This window comes from Macaca thibetana, chromosome 11, assembly GCF_024542745.1.
Source record: "Macaca thibetana thibetana isolate TM-01 chromosome 11, ASM2454274v1, whole genome shotgun sequence".
In the NCBI taxonomy this organism is placed as follows: Eukaryota; Metazoa; Chordata; class Mammalia; order Primates; family Cercopithecidae; genus Macaca; species Macaca thibetana.
In genome coordinates this window covers 35,770,829-35,787,476 of record NC_065588.1, presented here as the reverse complement: position 1 = coordinate 35,787,476, position 16,648 = coordinate 35,770,829, and the positions used below count along the sequence as shown (strand labels likewise).

At 35.3% G+C, this 16,648-nt stretch overlaps 2 protein-coding genes across 2 annotated transcripts in view; one reads left to right on the top strand and one right to left on the bottom strand.

The window, feature by feature from the left end:
• The window catches only part of SLC2A13 (solute carrier family 2 member 13), a 367,441-nt gene extending 351,140 nt beyond the window's left edge, over positions 1-16,301 (top strand). The window contains exons 8-10 of the mRNA XM_050750134.1: positions 5,995-6,116; positions 6,242-6,394; positions 11,085-16,301. Of these exons, the coding sequence (XP_050606091.1) occupies positions 5,995-6,116; positions 6,242-6,394; positions 11,085-11,311 (502 nt within the window). The 3' untranslated portion in view covers positions 11,312-16,301. The remainder of the gene's footprint in view (positions 1-5,994; positions 6,117-6,241; positions 6,395-11,084) is intronic.
• Positions 6,029-16,648, bottom strand: part of C11H12orf40 (chromosome 11 C12orf40 homolog) — a 130,115-nt gene continuing 119,495 nt past the window's right edge. The window contains exon 15 of the transcript XR_007717909.1: positions 6,029-6,113. The gene's annotated coding sequence lies outside the window, so the exon portion shown is untranslated. The remainder of the gene's footprint in view (positions 6,114-16,648) is intronic.

The window sequence follows — 16,648 nt, the reverse complement described above, 5'->3', positions numbered from 1 at the left end:
CCTAGATCTGAACCTAGGATGTCAATGCCAAAGCTCCTAGTCTTGGCCACTCGTCTTTACTTGGACTTAAAAGTATAAAGGACCTAAGAGAAGTGCATAAGAAGAAAATGAAGATAACTGCAAGATTTTTAAACCATTCCAATTTAGGGAAAGGTGGTGTTAACTAAAATAGAAATGTCATGAGGGGCACTAGTAAAGTAATACTTATGCTATGCATATACCACACGCCAGGAACTATGCTAAGCATTGAGTGTGCAGATGTTGTATGCTTATCCAGATGGGAATATTTAATGTTCCCAATAGCCCATGATACAATCCTTTCCCCGATTTCACAGATCAGGAACAGGACCATGCCAGTACCCACTAAGCTCAAGGTTCCACAAATGCACTGGTTGGTATTTTGTTCTTGACTGTTATCTCTAATGTCTGACACATACAAAGTGCTCATTATATAAGCTTCTGAATGAATATAGCTAGTAAGTGGTAGAGTCACGATTTGAGCTCAGAGCAGCCCCATGCTGCCTCTGGATAGGTCTTTTCGTTGTAGTCATATTGCATTTGAGGCATGGCAGGATCTAGATGTTCATAGCAACTCTGCTATTTTAGGTACTTAGGTACCTAAATTCTCAGTGTAACTTGGAGGAAAGTTCAAGGCCAGAATAAACTACTGAGGAGCATCCACATGGAAATTATAAAGTCCTAAAATTAGATGGGATGATTATGAGAGGGTATAGGTCTCAAAATAGAACCTTAGAGGACACCTATATTTAGAGGTTGAGAAGAGGAAGAGGCAATGTAAAAAGCAATGAATACATATAGGTCAGAGAGCTAAAATGGAAATACAGATATAAAAGCAAAGAGGGAAGAGAAGGAGGGAGAGTTGTCAGCAATATTAAGCACCACAGAGTAATCAAAGAGCATCAAGATTAAGACAAGAAACCTGAATTTTTATTTTAGGAGAACTGATGACTTTTGTGTGAACATATCCAGGAAAAAAAAACATGTAAGACTTAGCCAGCATCTGGGAGGGTGGGAGAGTTGGGCTGTAAAGAAGGAGTGTGTAATCAGGTAGAGCTCATGAGTATAAACTTCTGGTATTTCAGGAGAGCTAGTTGTAGTAATATGAGAGGAGTTGAACATTTGAGTAGGAGAGACCTTGTGTATTGTAGACAGAAGGGAAGGCTCAAGCAGGACGAAACTAAATAGGGCAGGAAAAGAAGAGATATTGATGGAATGTGACCCCAGAAGAGGCAGGAGAATGAGATGCAAGACCACTGATAAGAGGGGCAGTCCTCAGAAAGGGTGAAAGACATGTACCACTGGAGGGAGGAAGGAAGCCTACCTACAATGTTTTTTAAAAAACTTTTTCTTTTCTCAAATATTGAGAGAAAAATATAGAAAAGTAGAAGCTGATAGAGAAAAATTGATATTCAAAGTAATGATCCTCAATTCTTTTAAAAGAATTCCAATTGTTAAAAGATCTGTTCTTCAGATTCAAATGTATCAAGTCCTACAAAGCATCTCCAAATTCCTGGTTTTATTTTATTTTTCTCAACTGAAATTGATAAATCTTCCCCAAAAAGGAGGTAAGTTCATCTACATAGGAAACAGAAGGAAAGATTTCAGGACTACAAGATGGTAAGAAATATTTTAATTAATTGAGGCAATAGTTGACAAAAGTTTATGGAATGTCTGCTGTTAGATAAGCAGATAATTCAGTAGAGAAGACTATATAGGATAAAATAAGCATCATTAGGGAACCAACTGAGATAAAATAGTATGAACTTTTAATAGAGCCCAACAGCATGGTTTCGTAACACTGCTCAGTTTCTGAGAAGTGGTTGTTGAAAGTTAATAATGCCACACCGGGTTGGGAATGCAAATGGTGAAAAATGGCAGACAAAAATAGAGGAAGAATGGATTCTAGAGGCCAGTGAAGATAGTATATACTTCATTTTATTGTGTTTGCCATCATTGCACTTCACAGACATTGCATTTTGTTTTACTAACTAAAGGTTTCCGGCAGCCCTGCAACAAGCCAGTCTATTGGCACCATATTTCCAACAGTATGTGCTCATTTAGTGCCTTTATGTCACATTTTTTCAGGCTTTTTCATTATTATATCTGTTATGATGATCAGTGATCTTTAATGTTACTATTGTAATCGTTGTCGGGCATCACAAACTGCACCCGTATAAGACGTCAAAGTTAATTGTAAATGTTGTGTGTGTTCTGACCACTCCACCAACCAGCCATTTCCTTTTTTGTCTCCCTCTCCTGGAGCCTCTCTATTCCCTAAGAAACTACAATTAATAACTCTACGATGGCCTCTAAATGTTCAAGTGATAGGAATAGTAGCACGACTCTCACTTTAAATCAAAAGCTAGAAATAATTGAGATTAATGAGGAAGGCATATTGAAAGCTGAGACTGGCTGAAAGCTAGGCCTCTTGCACCAAATAGCCAAATTGTGACTACAAAAGAAAATTCTTAAAGGATATTAAAAGTGCTACTCCAGTGAACACACAAATGATAAGAAAGTGAAACAGGCTTTTTGCCGATATGAAGAAAGTTTGAGTGGTCTGGATAGATGATCAAACCAGCCACAACATTCCCTTAAGCACAAGTCTAATCCAGAATAAGTCTCTAATTCCATTTAATTCTATGAAGGCTGAGAGAGGGGAGGAAGCTGCAGAAGAAAAGTTTGAGGCTAGCAGAGGTTGGTTCGTGAGGGTTAAGGAAAGAAGCTGTCTGTCTTCACTTCACACCTTGTTTGAAGTGAGGCAGCAAGTGTTGATGGAGAAGCTGCCTCAAGTTATCCACAACATCTACCTAAGATATCTAATAAAGGTAGTGTATTAGTCTGGTCTCACGCTGCTGTAGATAACTGCCTAAGACTGGGTGGTGTATAAAGGAAGGAGGTTTAATTGACTCACAGTTCTGCAGGGCTGGGGAAGCCTGAGAAAACTTACAATCATGGAGGAAGGGGAAGCAAACATGTCCTCTTCACATGGTGGCAGGAAGGAGAAGTGCCAAGTAAAAAGGGGAAAAGCCCTTTATAAAACCATCATATCTCATGAGAACTCACTATCATGAGAACAGCATGAGGGTAACCACCCCCAATTCAATTACCTCCCACTGGGTTTCTCCCACAACATGGAGATTATGGAAACTACAATTCAACATGAGATTTGGGTGGAGACACAGCCAAGCCATATCAGGTGGCTATACTAAACAACAGATTTTTCAATGTAGATGAAACTGCCTTCTGTTGGAAGAAGACACCATCCAGCACTCTCATAGCTAGAGAGGAGAAGCCAATGCCTAGCTTCAAAGGACATGCTGGGTCTCTTGTTAGGAGATAATGCAGCTGGTGACTTTTAAGTTGAAGCCAATGCTCATTTGCCGCTCCAAAAATCCTAGAGCCCTTAAGAAGGGATAAATCTATTCAGCCTGTGCCCTATAAATGAAACAACAAAACCTGGACGACAGCACTTATATTTACAGCATAGTTTGGTGAATATTTTAAGCCACTATGGAGATCTACTGCTCAGGAGAAAAAAAAAAGATTCCTTTCAAAATATTACTGCTGATTGACAAGGACACTGGTCACTCAAGGGCTCTGATGGAGATGTACAAGATGAATGTTGTTTTCATACCTGCTAACACAGCATCCATTCTGCAGCCCATGCATCAAGGAGTCACTTCAAGTCTTATTATTTAAAAAATGCATTTCATAGGCCATAGCTGCCATAGATAGTGATTTCTCAGATGGATCTGGGCCAAGTAAAGTGAAAATGTTCTGGAAAGGATTCACTATTCTGGATGCCATTAAAAACATTTGTGATTCATGGGAGGAGGTCAAAATACCAAATGAATAGTTTGGAAGTTTGCAAGAAGTTGATTCCAACCTTCATGGATGACTTTAAAGGGCTGAAGACTTTAGTGGAGAAAGTAACTTCAGATATAGTGAAAAACAGCAAGAGAACGATTGTAGAAGTGGAGCCTGAAGATGTGACTGAATTGCTGCAATCTCATAATAAAACTTGAACGGATAAAGGAGGAACAAAGAAAGTAGTTTCTGAGATGGAATCTACTCCTGGTGAAAGTGCTATGAACATTGTTGAAATGATATCAAAGGATTTAGAGTATCACATGAACTTAGTTGACGAAGCAGTAGCACAGTTTGAGAGGATTGACTGCAATTTTGAAAGAAGTTATCTGGGTAAAATGCTATCAAACACCAATGCATGCTACAGAGAAATATTTAGTGAAGGGAAAAATCAGTCAATTTGACAAACTTCCTTGTCTTATTTTGAGAAATTGCCACAGCCACCCCAGCCTTCAGCAACTTCTGCCCTAATCAGTCAGCAGCCCTCAACATTGAGGCAAGACCCTCCACCACAAAGATGACTCATGGAAGGTGCAGATGATCATTAGCATTTTTTAGCAATATTTTAAAATTAAGATTTGTACATTTTTAGACAATGTTATTGAACACTTAATAGACTACACTTTCATGGGAACATAGCTTTTATATGCAGTGGGAAACCAAAAAATTTGTGTGACCCACTTTATTGCAGTGGTCTGGAACTGACCTCAGAATATCTCCAAGTTATGCCTGTATTGGCATGGTGTAAGCTGAGCAGTGAGGTAAATGAATACTGAAAAGATAATCCAAAGGCAGTTCTGGGTGTAGCACAGATTATCAGAAATGAGGAGATAAACAACGTGGTGGTTGTGATCAGAAAAGGAAGGCTCTAAGTCTGAAGTAAAATAGTTCCAAATCAAGGAAACTATAAAGTGCTCTTTCTATAGTTCTGGAGATTAAATAAGGAATTATGAGGCCAATGCATTATACGGAGCACAGAAAACCACACACTACATGTTTTCACTTATAAGTGGGAGCTGAACAATGAGAACACATTGACACAGAGAAGGGAACAATGCACACTAGGGCCTGTGGGGGCTGGGAGGAGGGAGAGCATCAGGATAAATAGATAATGCATATGGGGTTTAATACCTAGGTGATGGGTTGATGGGTGCAGCAAACCACTGCCGCACACATTTACCTATGTAACAAACCTGTACATCCTGCGCATGTATCCTGGAACTTAAAATAATTTTTTTAAATGAGACCAATGAATTAAAAATAAATGAATGTGGCAGGGGATGAGAGGAGGTAGACTGAGCAGGCACCCAAATCCTCAAGATAGGTGGAATGTTATGATGAGTTCATAAATACTGTAACAATAGGGCTTGGATGACAAGGTTCAAAGATAGAGGTTGAAGGAGACAGGACAATACTCTAAATTGACAATAGCAGATAGGAATGTTTTTGAGTCTGGTAATATCTTCACGTGCAGTTAAGGTAAAGAATTGGAAGTTCAACTTCAGAATCGATCTAAACTGTAGGACACTTTGCTTTACTATGGATTAAGAAGGCAAGGTCATCAGGGAGTGACTGGTAGAGAAGTAAGAACACACAGCAGGAAGGGAGAGGGCTATTTGGAATCAGATAGAATCATTTGCTTCCCTCATCCACCCCATCACCCTTTACAGGTTACCCTTCTAATCCATAAAATAGTCTACAAAGTATTATCCCCATTTTATCAGATGAAAAGTATTTGGCTCTGAAATTTGAATCTTGTCCTGATTGCAAATTCCATGGTCTTTTCACTGCCACATACTGACTCTCAGTGGTACTGAAGTATTACTGCAGCTTCCAGGGACTAATTGGAAATCATGTCTAATTTATGTGAAATGGTTATAAAACAGTGTCTTTGTTTTGCTCTTGAATTATACTTAGCTCTAAAATTCCTGTGTGAGCTTGCATATCTAATACTGTATATTTAGTTCTCATTTTTTAAGAAAAACATTTTGGACTATTTTTCTTAAGACATTAAGGAATTTCCAAATATATATATGATCATATTGAATTCTGCAACTGTAGTCTAAAACATTAAGTTAATACTTACATTGCATTATTTTTCAGGTGTGAAAATGAAACCAAGTTCAAAACAGAAGACATATTTTGGGCTTACAATTTCTGCCCTACTCCATATTCCTGGACTGCACTTCTGGGCCTTATTTTATATCTTGTTTTCTTTGCACCTGGTAAACAAAGACTTTGTTATTACTGTTGCATTAATTGAATTGCCTCTTTTTGGAGTACATAAACTGTAATTTTTCAAATTTCTTACATGCTATTTTACTGAAGTTTTTAATGTTTTATTTCTCAGGAATGGGACCAATGCCTTGGACTGTGAATTCTGAAATATATCCCCTTTGGGCAAGAAGTACAGGAAATGCATGTTCATCTGGAATAAACTGGATTTTCAATGTTCTGGTTTCACTAACATTTTTACACACAGCAGAATATCTTACATACTATGGTAAGATAATATTTTTTCTAACATAGTTTTGTTTTTATTTTATTACTCTATTTTTAGATATACTATAATATCATTTGTGAATATCATTTGTGATTGAGACTATGTGGTTATATGTTGCTGTTATAAGTATCTCCATGTGGTTTTCTTGTCCTCCAAAGGCATTGGAAATGTGTCTGGAAAAGAAAAGAGGGATTCTCCTATCCTAAACAGCATTGCTTCTTGTCCTGCAGTGCTTAGGGCTGTCACCCAACCCCTCTCCCAACCCAGCTCTCTCCCCAGGTGGAAGTCTTTACACCATAGCTTTTAGTTTCACAGAAACCTAAAAAACAGAAAATGGTAAAAAGATATAGGCAGGGAGTCTAGGACCAATGAGATATCCTGTGACAGGCATAGCGTCAAGTCCAAGAGCAGAATCTGCATAGGGCTGAAAGTAGCTTCCCCAAATGCTTAACAGTATTCTGTGCTGTGGCCATGCCTTCCACTGTATCACCTGTGCTGCTCAGGCCAGTGCATGTGCATTTCATTGTCCTCTGAGACCAGCACTTACCACTTGCAAAAGTGTAAATGTGACAGACATTTTCAAATGCAAATGTATGGAGGCCATAATTCAAAATGAAAAACAATAGTGCTTAGTGGTTGAGTCAGGAAAATACTTCGGGGAGCTACTTCGAATCCATTTGTACTAAAGTGAAAAGACTTTGCTTTTTAGAAAAAAGATTTCTGCATTGTTCACATGACTTTATAGGTTGCAGTAGGATTATTCATGATGAAGTGTGAGGTTTCATTCTAATCTCATAAGTCTCTGTGGTAGAGATGGAATGCCTGCTGCTTAGACCATTCTCCCAGAAGAACTTCTCTGATCTCCCCGCAATCTCACTTTATTCCGTGCTCTGGGCACTTATCATTCCTCTTCGCAAGAACAGGTTTGTCTGCCCCTAGCTCCCTCTACTAGACCATAAATCCCTGGAGGGCCAGGACTGTGCCTTGTTCATTGTCACATTCCCAGTTCCTCCCAAGGCATCCTGTTCACCTGGTAAGCACCAAAAAGTGTTTGTCAAGTGAATAAATAAATGGATAAATTTTGTAGATGAATGATGAATATGATGAAACATTATAAAAATCTATTCCCGTCTCTTCTGAACATACTGAATTGGTATTTGATTTTAGTTCATAGTATTTATCTAATGCTTTTATTATCTTCATAAAACTTTTCTCTCTCCTAATCACTACTTAAGGCATTTGAAATATTTATTTTTTTGGAAAGGAAATGCACTGGCATTTTAAACTGGATATATATTTAGTATATTCAGCTGGATCCCATTTGGCAATTAAAATTTTTCCATAAATTCATAAACTCATCTTCATGACATAATAAATATGAGCAGAATAAATATTTCCTCGTGTTTACTGATTCTAGAGAACACTTAAATATATGAAGACCTAAATATATGCTGGCATCCTGAGAAAGCATTTTTCATAGAAAGGCATAGACCAAATAATAAAAGTTTATATGACTATACTTTTGACAGCAAAGCTCCTCTTTCTTGAATTTATTCTGCCAGAAAACCATGAGAAAAGTGAGGCAACAGTAATGAAATTTAAATAGGGCATAAGCAGAATTCTTTCAAAAATAAACAGCTAAAAGCATTTTGCCTTGCATTAAGCTTCTCTCATGTCAGAGCACTGGTCCATTTGGTCTACTACTCTCTAGTAGTAGAAAAAATAGTTCGTTCAGGCTACTTTTTCCCCCTCTTTGTGTCTCATTGTAATCTACATGTTACTGGTTTATGTAAGTTATGCATTTAGATTCCTGATTTAATAAATATACATCCTAATCATGTGTTCCTCTGGAAATAGTTATATCTTCTTTGTTGCCTCCTTTTTTATTGTTTCATAAAATCTCAAAATTTGATTCCTTACTCAACCATATTGCTTACACAGGTCTGCCTTGTGCCCCCATTCAAAAATGTTTATTACTAAAAAGTATCATTGCTATATCACCAATATGCCATTTTATATACGGCACATGTGGCTAAAGAGATCCCTTGGGGGGCATTATGTCAAAGCTTCTCTCTTGAGGTACTACTGAAATTCAGTCAAACATGGTCTTTGAGTCCTCAATTTGTGTAATTCAGTCAAATAGTTGTTTTAATCTAGAACTTAATGTAGGGCTCTAATAAGATTTAAATCCTTAGAATAAAGGTGAGGAATATCTACAGTGTTCAATAGTCCTGATGGACTCATTACAGACATTTTTTCTTTCCATTTTCATTCCAAGGGAGGAATAAATGAGAAACTGAGATATGTGACTGATTTGACCATGACATAGAACAGGTCACAGCCTCCCAGGTCTGCCCACACTCCTCCGCGACTTAGCCATAGGTCTAACCATTGGAACTCACACTGAGTAGGCAGTTTTGGCATTTGCGTGCTTTGGATTCCTCAGATTTTATAAAATGGTCTTGTATTTTAATAGCAATTCCTTGATATTATTCAGCTTTGGGAATCCAGGTCACAAGAAAGAATCTGTAATCAACTTCAGGAATCTTCCTAACCCAACTAACGTTTTTAACTATAGGAATTTAGCACTGACAGATTTGATTTGTTACTTCTAATTATGCTACTGTTCCCAAGTGGTGAAAGATAATGATAAAGATAAACTATACCATTATATTTAAAAGTCAAACTGGGTTTGCTGTTACAGATTTTGTAGTTTAGAAGCGTAGTTTAGTCTAAAATGTTTTACCATCTGTACTTATTTTTTCTTTATCTTCATCATAATTACCATCCAGTCTTTGTCCCTCCCTGCTAGATTCCATTTCTCTTCCTACCTCCACAGTCTTGCTTATCTGTACTCAGAACACAGGACTTCATCTCCTTTCATTTTTTTTTTTTGTCAAAATTCCCCCATTCTCCAAGAGCTAGCTTATCAGTATCACCCTTTTTGTAAAGACATCCCAATTAATTAGTCACACTAATCTCTTATTCTGTATCTTAATAGCAACTCTTCCTTTCCTGGTCATTTAGTAGAATTTAACAAAATCTGGCCATCACTTTTTTGAGCAACTGATATTCAGAATTCTAATGCGCATGGTAACATACATTATTTCTCTTCTTTACAGTTGGGCAAAGCAGGAATTATTTTCCCCATTACACAGATCAGGTCTCTCTCTCAAGCATCTCTTAACTGTATCTCCTATACATGCTCCTGATTTTGGCTGTAAAATGTATAGAGTCATAAACTGCCAACACTTAAGTAGGAGCTGAGAAACCCCCTTATTTTACTTAGTGAGGTAACAGAGACCCAGAGAAGAGGTTAAATGACTATCCAGAAGTCACATGGCCAACACTTAAACTCCCACTCCCAATCTGATATCCTTTCTCCAACCAATTGTCACATTAATTTTTCATCTTACTTCCCCCATCTCATACACATGATGGTCTGGATTGAAAGCCTAAAATTAGACAGGGGCTCCATTTTACTTTGCTGTTTTCCACCATCAAAAGTACAAGTAGAGTTTTTTATATTCAAATTGGCAATTCAATTATATGTATGTGTGTGTGTGTGTGTGTGTGTGTGTGTGTGTGTGTGTGTGTGTGTTTGGTAGAGACCGGTTTCACCATGTTGGCTAGGCTGCTGCGAATTCAATTATTTTAAAAGTCCATCTTGGAAATGTGTAGAGAATATAAACAAGTCATACATTCATATATCTCATCCATCTAGGCTTGCTATCATGACCCTTAGAAAATAAAACTAGCAATATTAATGTGTTTCTGGCTGTGCTGCATTGACATACATAATCTTACAGCAAAACAAAATTCTCTGACTTCATGGAGTTTACATTCTAGTGGAGGGAAACAAAAAACAAACTAGTAAACATCCTAGTATGTCAGATGATGACATGTGCTATGGAAAAAAAAATGGACTGTTGAGGTCCAAGAGAGGGAACAAGGAGACCAGTTAGGAGACTGTTGCAATAGTGCAGATGAGAGAAGATGGCCCTTAGACCACATTTATCTATGGCAGTGGTGAGAAGTGGCCATCTTCGGGTTCTATTTTGAAGGTAGAACCAACGGGATCTCCTAACAGATTGGATGTTAGGCATGAGAGTAAGGTAGAAGTTAAGGATGACTCCCAGACATGGAGTCATGGAGACATGGACATGAGAAACTGGAACGATGGAGTTGCCATGTATTCCACTGAGGCATTCATTCTGCAATGTCATCATTATACTTGGTTCTGGAAATTACAAGATGAGTAAGAAAGGAACTTCTTCTGACCTCAAAGTGCCTCTAGTGTAATAGACAAGGCAAGCATACGTGTGTATACATAATTATAATATTTCTTGGTTATTTTAGGGGTCTCCAACAACATGCTGTGATAGCACATGGAAGAGAGTAATTCCCTCTAGTCAGGGAAGGGAGGAAAGGCTTCAAAGCTAAACTTACATCTGAGCCTGGTCTATTATTCTTGAATTTCTGAACTTGAGTTTAGAAAGATACATTGCATCATATTCACAGAGCTGGAACAACTGGAGTAAACCAGGCTCATAGTAATTTTTTGGTCCATTTCATACTGTGATTATGCATGACTGACCAGAAAAAAAAAGAAGTCAAAATCAAGTACTCTTTCCAACTTAAGCCCCTCCATATATATTCATATTCATGTATCTATTATTTTCTGTTGCAGGAGCTTTCTTCCTCTATGCTGGATTTGCTGCTGTGGGACTTCTTTTCATCTACGGCTGTCTTCCTGAGACCAAAGGCAAAAAATTAGAGGAAATTGAATCACTCTTTGACAACAGGCTATGTACATGTGGCACTTCAGATTCTGATGAAGGGAGATATATTGAATATATTCGGGTAAAGGGAAGTAACTATCATCTTTCTGACAATGATGCTTCTGATGTGGAATAATTTTCAGCTGCTCATATATTTAGTTATTTAAACAAACTGGGGGGAGAAGAACAGTAATCGGTGACCTCACTGCCCTGCTTCTAATCTGGTTCTTTCCATAGTCTAGTTTTGATTGACTTCATATTCTAGAATACTTGATTAGGAGGAAGATACAACCATGATGACTTTTTTTTTCCCCCACAAGGAACAATATTTTAAAAAATATTTACAGAGATTTTAATCTAATAATTCTTAAGCAAATGTGTGTAATGCCTTCCTGAAATAGTCTAAAATGAATATTGTACCCAGTGACTTCAGTGGTATCCTTTTTTCTTAAGACCATTTATAATTATTAGTGGCAATAGAGTCAGTGCTAATCTAGCCAAATTACATATGTATAATATATTTATAAAGGATTCTGGGAGATGGTCCAAGGGTGTTCTATGTCAAAAGATGGCCTGTTGGCCCTCAGTTTTCCTACAGAGAGTAGTGGTTTATCTCTGATCAGCTGTTAACAAACTAAATTCCATTTAAGTTTTCATCAGCAAATTCCAAAGTGCCTCCTACAAGGGCACAGCTGTCCCTGTCTCCTTTGGATTCCACATTTTTGTTTCTCTCCAATTCAGATATTGGGAGTTCTTCAGAGACTGACTCTGCATACTATCTTTTGAACATTATGCAAATATAATCTGTCAGGAGTTATTTTCATACTTCTTTTTTTGCATCAGTGATAAGGCATACATTTGCGCAGATGAGTTAGGAAGTTTTGAGAAGTACCTTTTATGGTCAGAAAGTAACAGATTAAAGGTTTTTATGGGTTCCAAATTGGTTAGTCACTTAGGTATGCAATTTTAAATGCAAAATAGTGCCAGATCTTTAACTGTATATCAGGGTCAGTTTTTGTTCATGCCCAATCACTACACCTTCCTCATTGGCCCTGGAGTCCTACTGTTTTGTGCCTTCATTTGTGTTACATACATAGCTGCAAGCAAACCATTTTTCCCCGTTCTTTTATTCAAACAATAATTTTTGAAACAAAAATGAGGAAGGAAATCAGCGGCAGAAATAATCCTGCTGTTATTGGTGTTTGTTTAATTAAAAAAAGGGACTTTTTTCTTAACTTTTTATTAACTCTTCCTAAGGGAACTGTCACATATTATTATATAATTCTACTTGTCTTTTTTTACTTAAAGAGCATAAACTCGTTTTTATTTTGCACACTTTTCTCATTTCCCTGAGAATTTACCAGAAAAAAACAAAGATACATAGATTTGTCTCTGTGTTTTTCTTATTCTTGGCTTAGTTTTTTTTTTCCTTCTTGTCTAAAAATTGAGATTTCCTATTGGAACAGATAATTGTTCTAATATAGCATGTCTATAAGAAATGCAGACTTAACTATATTTCTATAATGTCTTTCCAAAGTGTTCATTGGTTTTTATGGTAATTCATCACTGAACTCTTAATTTTTGCTTTTCTATTAAGAACTATATAGTATGTACAAAATTACTTGTTCACAAAATTAGTTGCTAGTTTCAGGAAAAATATGAATGAATCTTCTGTGGCCAGTTAGGAATACATCAGTTTGATGCATTTTTAATGGCTCTAAACATCTAATAAGGTACTGTATTTGGAGAGAAAAGGTGGCTATCTCCATATTCAAAGTATTTCTGCCAGTCTTCAAGGTATTTTGTTCTTTTAACGTCTGGCTTCTTCCTATCACAGTTATCAAGCTGAGAATACAGCTGAGGAAGTTCATTCTCTAAGTCACCAGAGGTATAATATTTAAACAGTTACTTTAGTGCCCTAAAAATCCATTAACCAAAAACAAAAAAGTTTTCTCCCTTTGGTCATTTCATATAATAAAAAAATTTAATATTTTAGAGAGGTTTTTTCCTTGAATTAGGTGCTTTAACAATTGATTTCCAAGGGAATATTAGTATTGATTTTTTCCTCAGAAAAGCAGATATTATTTAATAGGGAAAATTATTACTCTATTGATATTTCTTATCTCATATGAAATTTCTTACCTAATATTTTGCACAGGTAAATTGAAGTGAAAAATGAGCTACTATGTGGTACAATCAAAATATAATAAGGAGAAAAAATAGACCAATAAAGTGCTCTCTAAAAATTTAGTTTTTGGACTTATCAAAATAATTGCCTCAATTCTTCTCTTTATTGTATACATAGCCTTAACTATATACTTATAAACTCAGCTGGGCTGATGCACAGTAACTTTATTAAAGGAGAAACTGGACTCTTGTTACTTCCTAAAGCAGAACATGGCCTGTTCTCCCTAAGAAAATAATGTTTTCAACTTTATAACCATAAATGCACATAATAACAGGGAAAATTAGCCACAGTTCTCCTCTCCTACTCCCCTGAGCCCCTACTTTAAAGGACTATTTGTTATTTATATAGTGTTAAAGATAATATTCCATATCTTTGAAGTATAAGACAGAGAGGCACAGTATAAGATTTATAACTTTTTAGAAACAAATAATTACTTGAAAAGGAACCTTATACAATTAGGGTATTATTTTTAGATTTGGTGAACATTTATATTATATTAAAAATTAAATGTTTAAATTTTGCAGGTTTTTTTATATTAGGCACATTTTAAGTTCCCAGCATATTTGGCTACCACTATCAACTTGGAAACATTCCATTTGAAGTATCATCAAATATATATTTTGTAGGACAATTTATATATGATGTGATTTGACCTACCATATTAAAACAGACACAGATTACATATCATGCTTTCAACCAAAATTAGAGATTTCCTTCAAAACATGCTGCAGATTTGATAGCGGTATATTATATTTTAGGAAAATGCAATGAAGAAGGTCTGAATCCCTATTGAGGCTTAGCTGGATGGCTGATCTGCATTAGACTTAAGAGGATATATCACTTCATCTGCATATAAACACGTAGGGCTGAATATGATGTCAAAAGAGTTTGCCGTTAATAATTTTCTTCAATGTAAACATTCCTAATAATTTTTATTGTTGCTCCTTAGTCAATCATTTCCCAAAACATAATTATTTTTAATATATATATATAAGATTTAAATAGTAAATAATAAAAGGTAATGTGTACTTTTTAAGTTTTGTTCCCAGCCATATGCAGTAATTCCCTGATAGAAAATGCTATGAGAATACCGAGTGTTTTTTCATAATTTAATTTTAGCACTAAACCTGATTTTAGTACATGATAGTCTAAATATTAAGTTATTCACTCTAAAAGGGGAAATCAGTAAAAGCAAGGAATTTATGACATTTTTACTGTAATTTCAGTATCTGTAATACAGGGGAAGAATGATCAGGAAAAATATAAGCTGGCAACTTACCCTTTTGGTTTTCAACAGCAAAATAATATTGAAAATATAATAAGTCACAGATCCAGAAGTTGGTGGAAATGGGAGAATGTTTTAGAAAACACTATCCATATGTTTATCTAAGAAAATCTCAGAATTTAGTGACACTAATACGTAGTTCATAAATACTGTAATACAGTAGAGAGAGTTGGAATGTTATTTTGGTTTTATTTCATCAGCACAATTATTAAAAACAACAAAATTAATGAGATATTTTGTTATAATCAGATTTTTTTTTAACCATACTGCAAGTTATAAAATGTCAACTTAATACTAAGTACCTAACAACTGACTTTTATTCATTTGTTGTGACAAGTTTTTAATTACCAAATTAAGACCTTTTCAGTGTCTACGAGTAAAAGAAATAGATGATTATATCAGACCAGGAGCAGAGAATGTATAATATGTGCTTTTTAGCAAAATGTATTAAATTGTGGTTAAAATTTACAGCTCATATGTAGCTGCTGCCAATAAGAAGGCTCAGAGTTGTTCTCTGGATTAATTTTTACATCCTGTTTTCTGTCACTTTTACCAGTCTTCTTAGCCTCATGTACAATAATGTTAAGCCAATTTGATGAAATGGTTCAGGCTGTAGCAGTCTATAAACTGTTGGTACATTCAGCTCTTCTAGGTGAGCAATACTGCTACTATTTTTCTAGAAATAGCAATCATTTAAAAATGCCAAATAGCTAACTGCTACCAACTCTTTCTTGTATCTTGTCTCTTTAGAGAAGGAAATTTTTGTGTGCCAATAATCATCAAAGAGGTGTTTTATAAGGGTGTTGATGTTCAGAAGTTTTATCCCTATAATTTGCTCGTGAGCTAAAACAATATAATTTATTAAATCTTTACTTTATATGTAAAAATATAGTCTGTTGTACTTGAGTAATTTGGTCTATGGAATTTTAAATACCTTCATTTAGCAGTAATATTCACATTTTTGACAGTTAAGTTCATGTGTTTGATTTTGTCATGTCAGTATAAATGAGAAAAAGAAGTAGATCATGCAGCTAATGAGTAACCAACATTTTGTAAAGTTTTAAAGTTTTAGCAAACCTAACATTATTCCATCTCATTTAAAGGTTAAAAAAGAAGAGACAACTCTAGCCAAAGTAGAAATTTATATTCTACATGTCCAAACTGTTTCCTAGCAGCTTTTGGACTATATATCACTTGATGTTAAAGTATCTTTTATTTGTAATAAATGTTCAAATTTCTATTTAGAAGTTCTAATGTATACCTAGATTAATCAAATCACAGTTTTATGCTTTTAAAATATATGTATTTCAAACTGTATATTTTAATTTCTGAGTGCATGTTATATAGTATTTAATACTTCAGATGTCTTGGCAAATTCAATATAAATATTTATTCCCACAAGCGATAGATGGGATATCTCTTAAAAGTTATGACTGTGTACCATTTCCTTCAAAGTCATCCTAGCCTATGCTGTATCAAGAGTATTGTATATTTTATGGAGATTTAGTGACATACATGTAAATGTTTTTTAAGTTATTTTATTGAAGTTCAATCTTTACATAAAATTAAAATCTTTTTTTAAAAAAAGTGTCAGTGCCAGAACTGTAAATGAAAATAATAAAATAAAAGTTAAAATGATTCATTACTCATTAATTTACCTTGCACTTATTTATTTTTTCTAGTTATCTTCCTTGGATCTAGGTTAGATAGTTAAAGCATCTAGAAAGACAATCTACCTCTATATATTAATGCAGTCCTAGTCATTTTAATGATATTTCATTTCTTTTGATTATGGATAAGGTCAATCACCTTTAAAAAAATGTAATACCTAAAAATTGGTCTAAAGAATTATTCTAAATACTGAATGTAAAACTGTGAAATGTAGTGCTTAGGAACCCTTGAAGTAATAATTCTAGTTATTGTCAGAACCAGATGTTGACATGAACCATTAAGTTGGGTTGTCAAAATTTATCTTTGGTTGTTTTTCTGTAAGTGAAAAT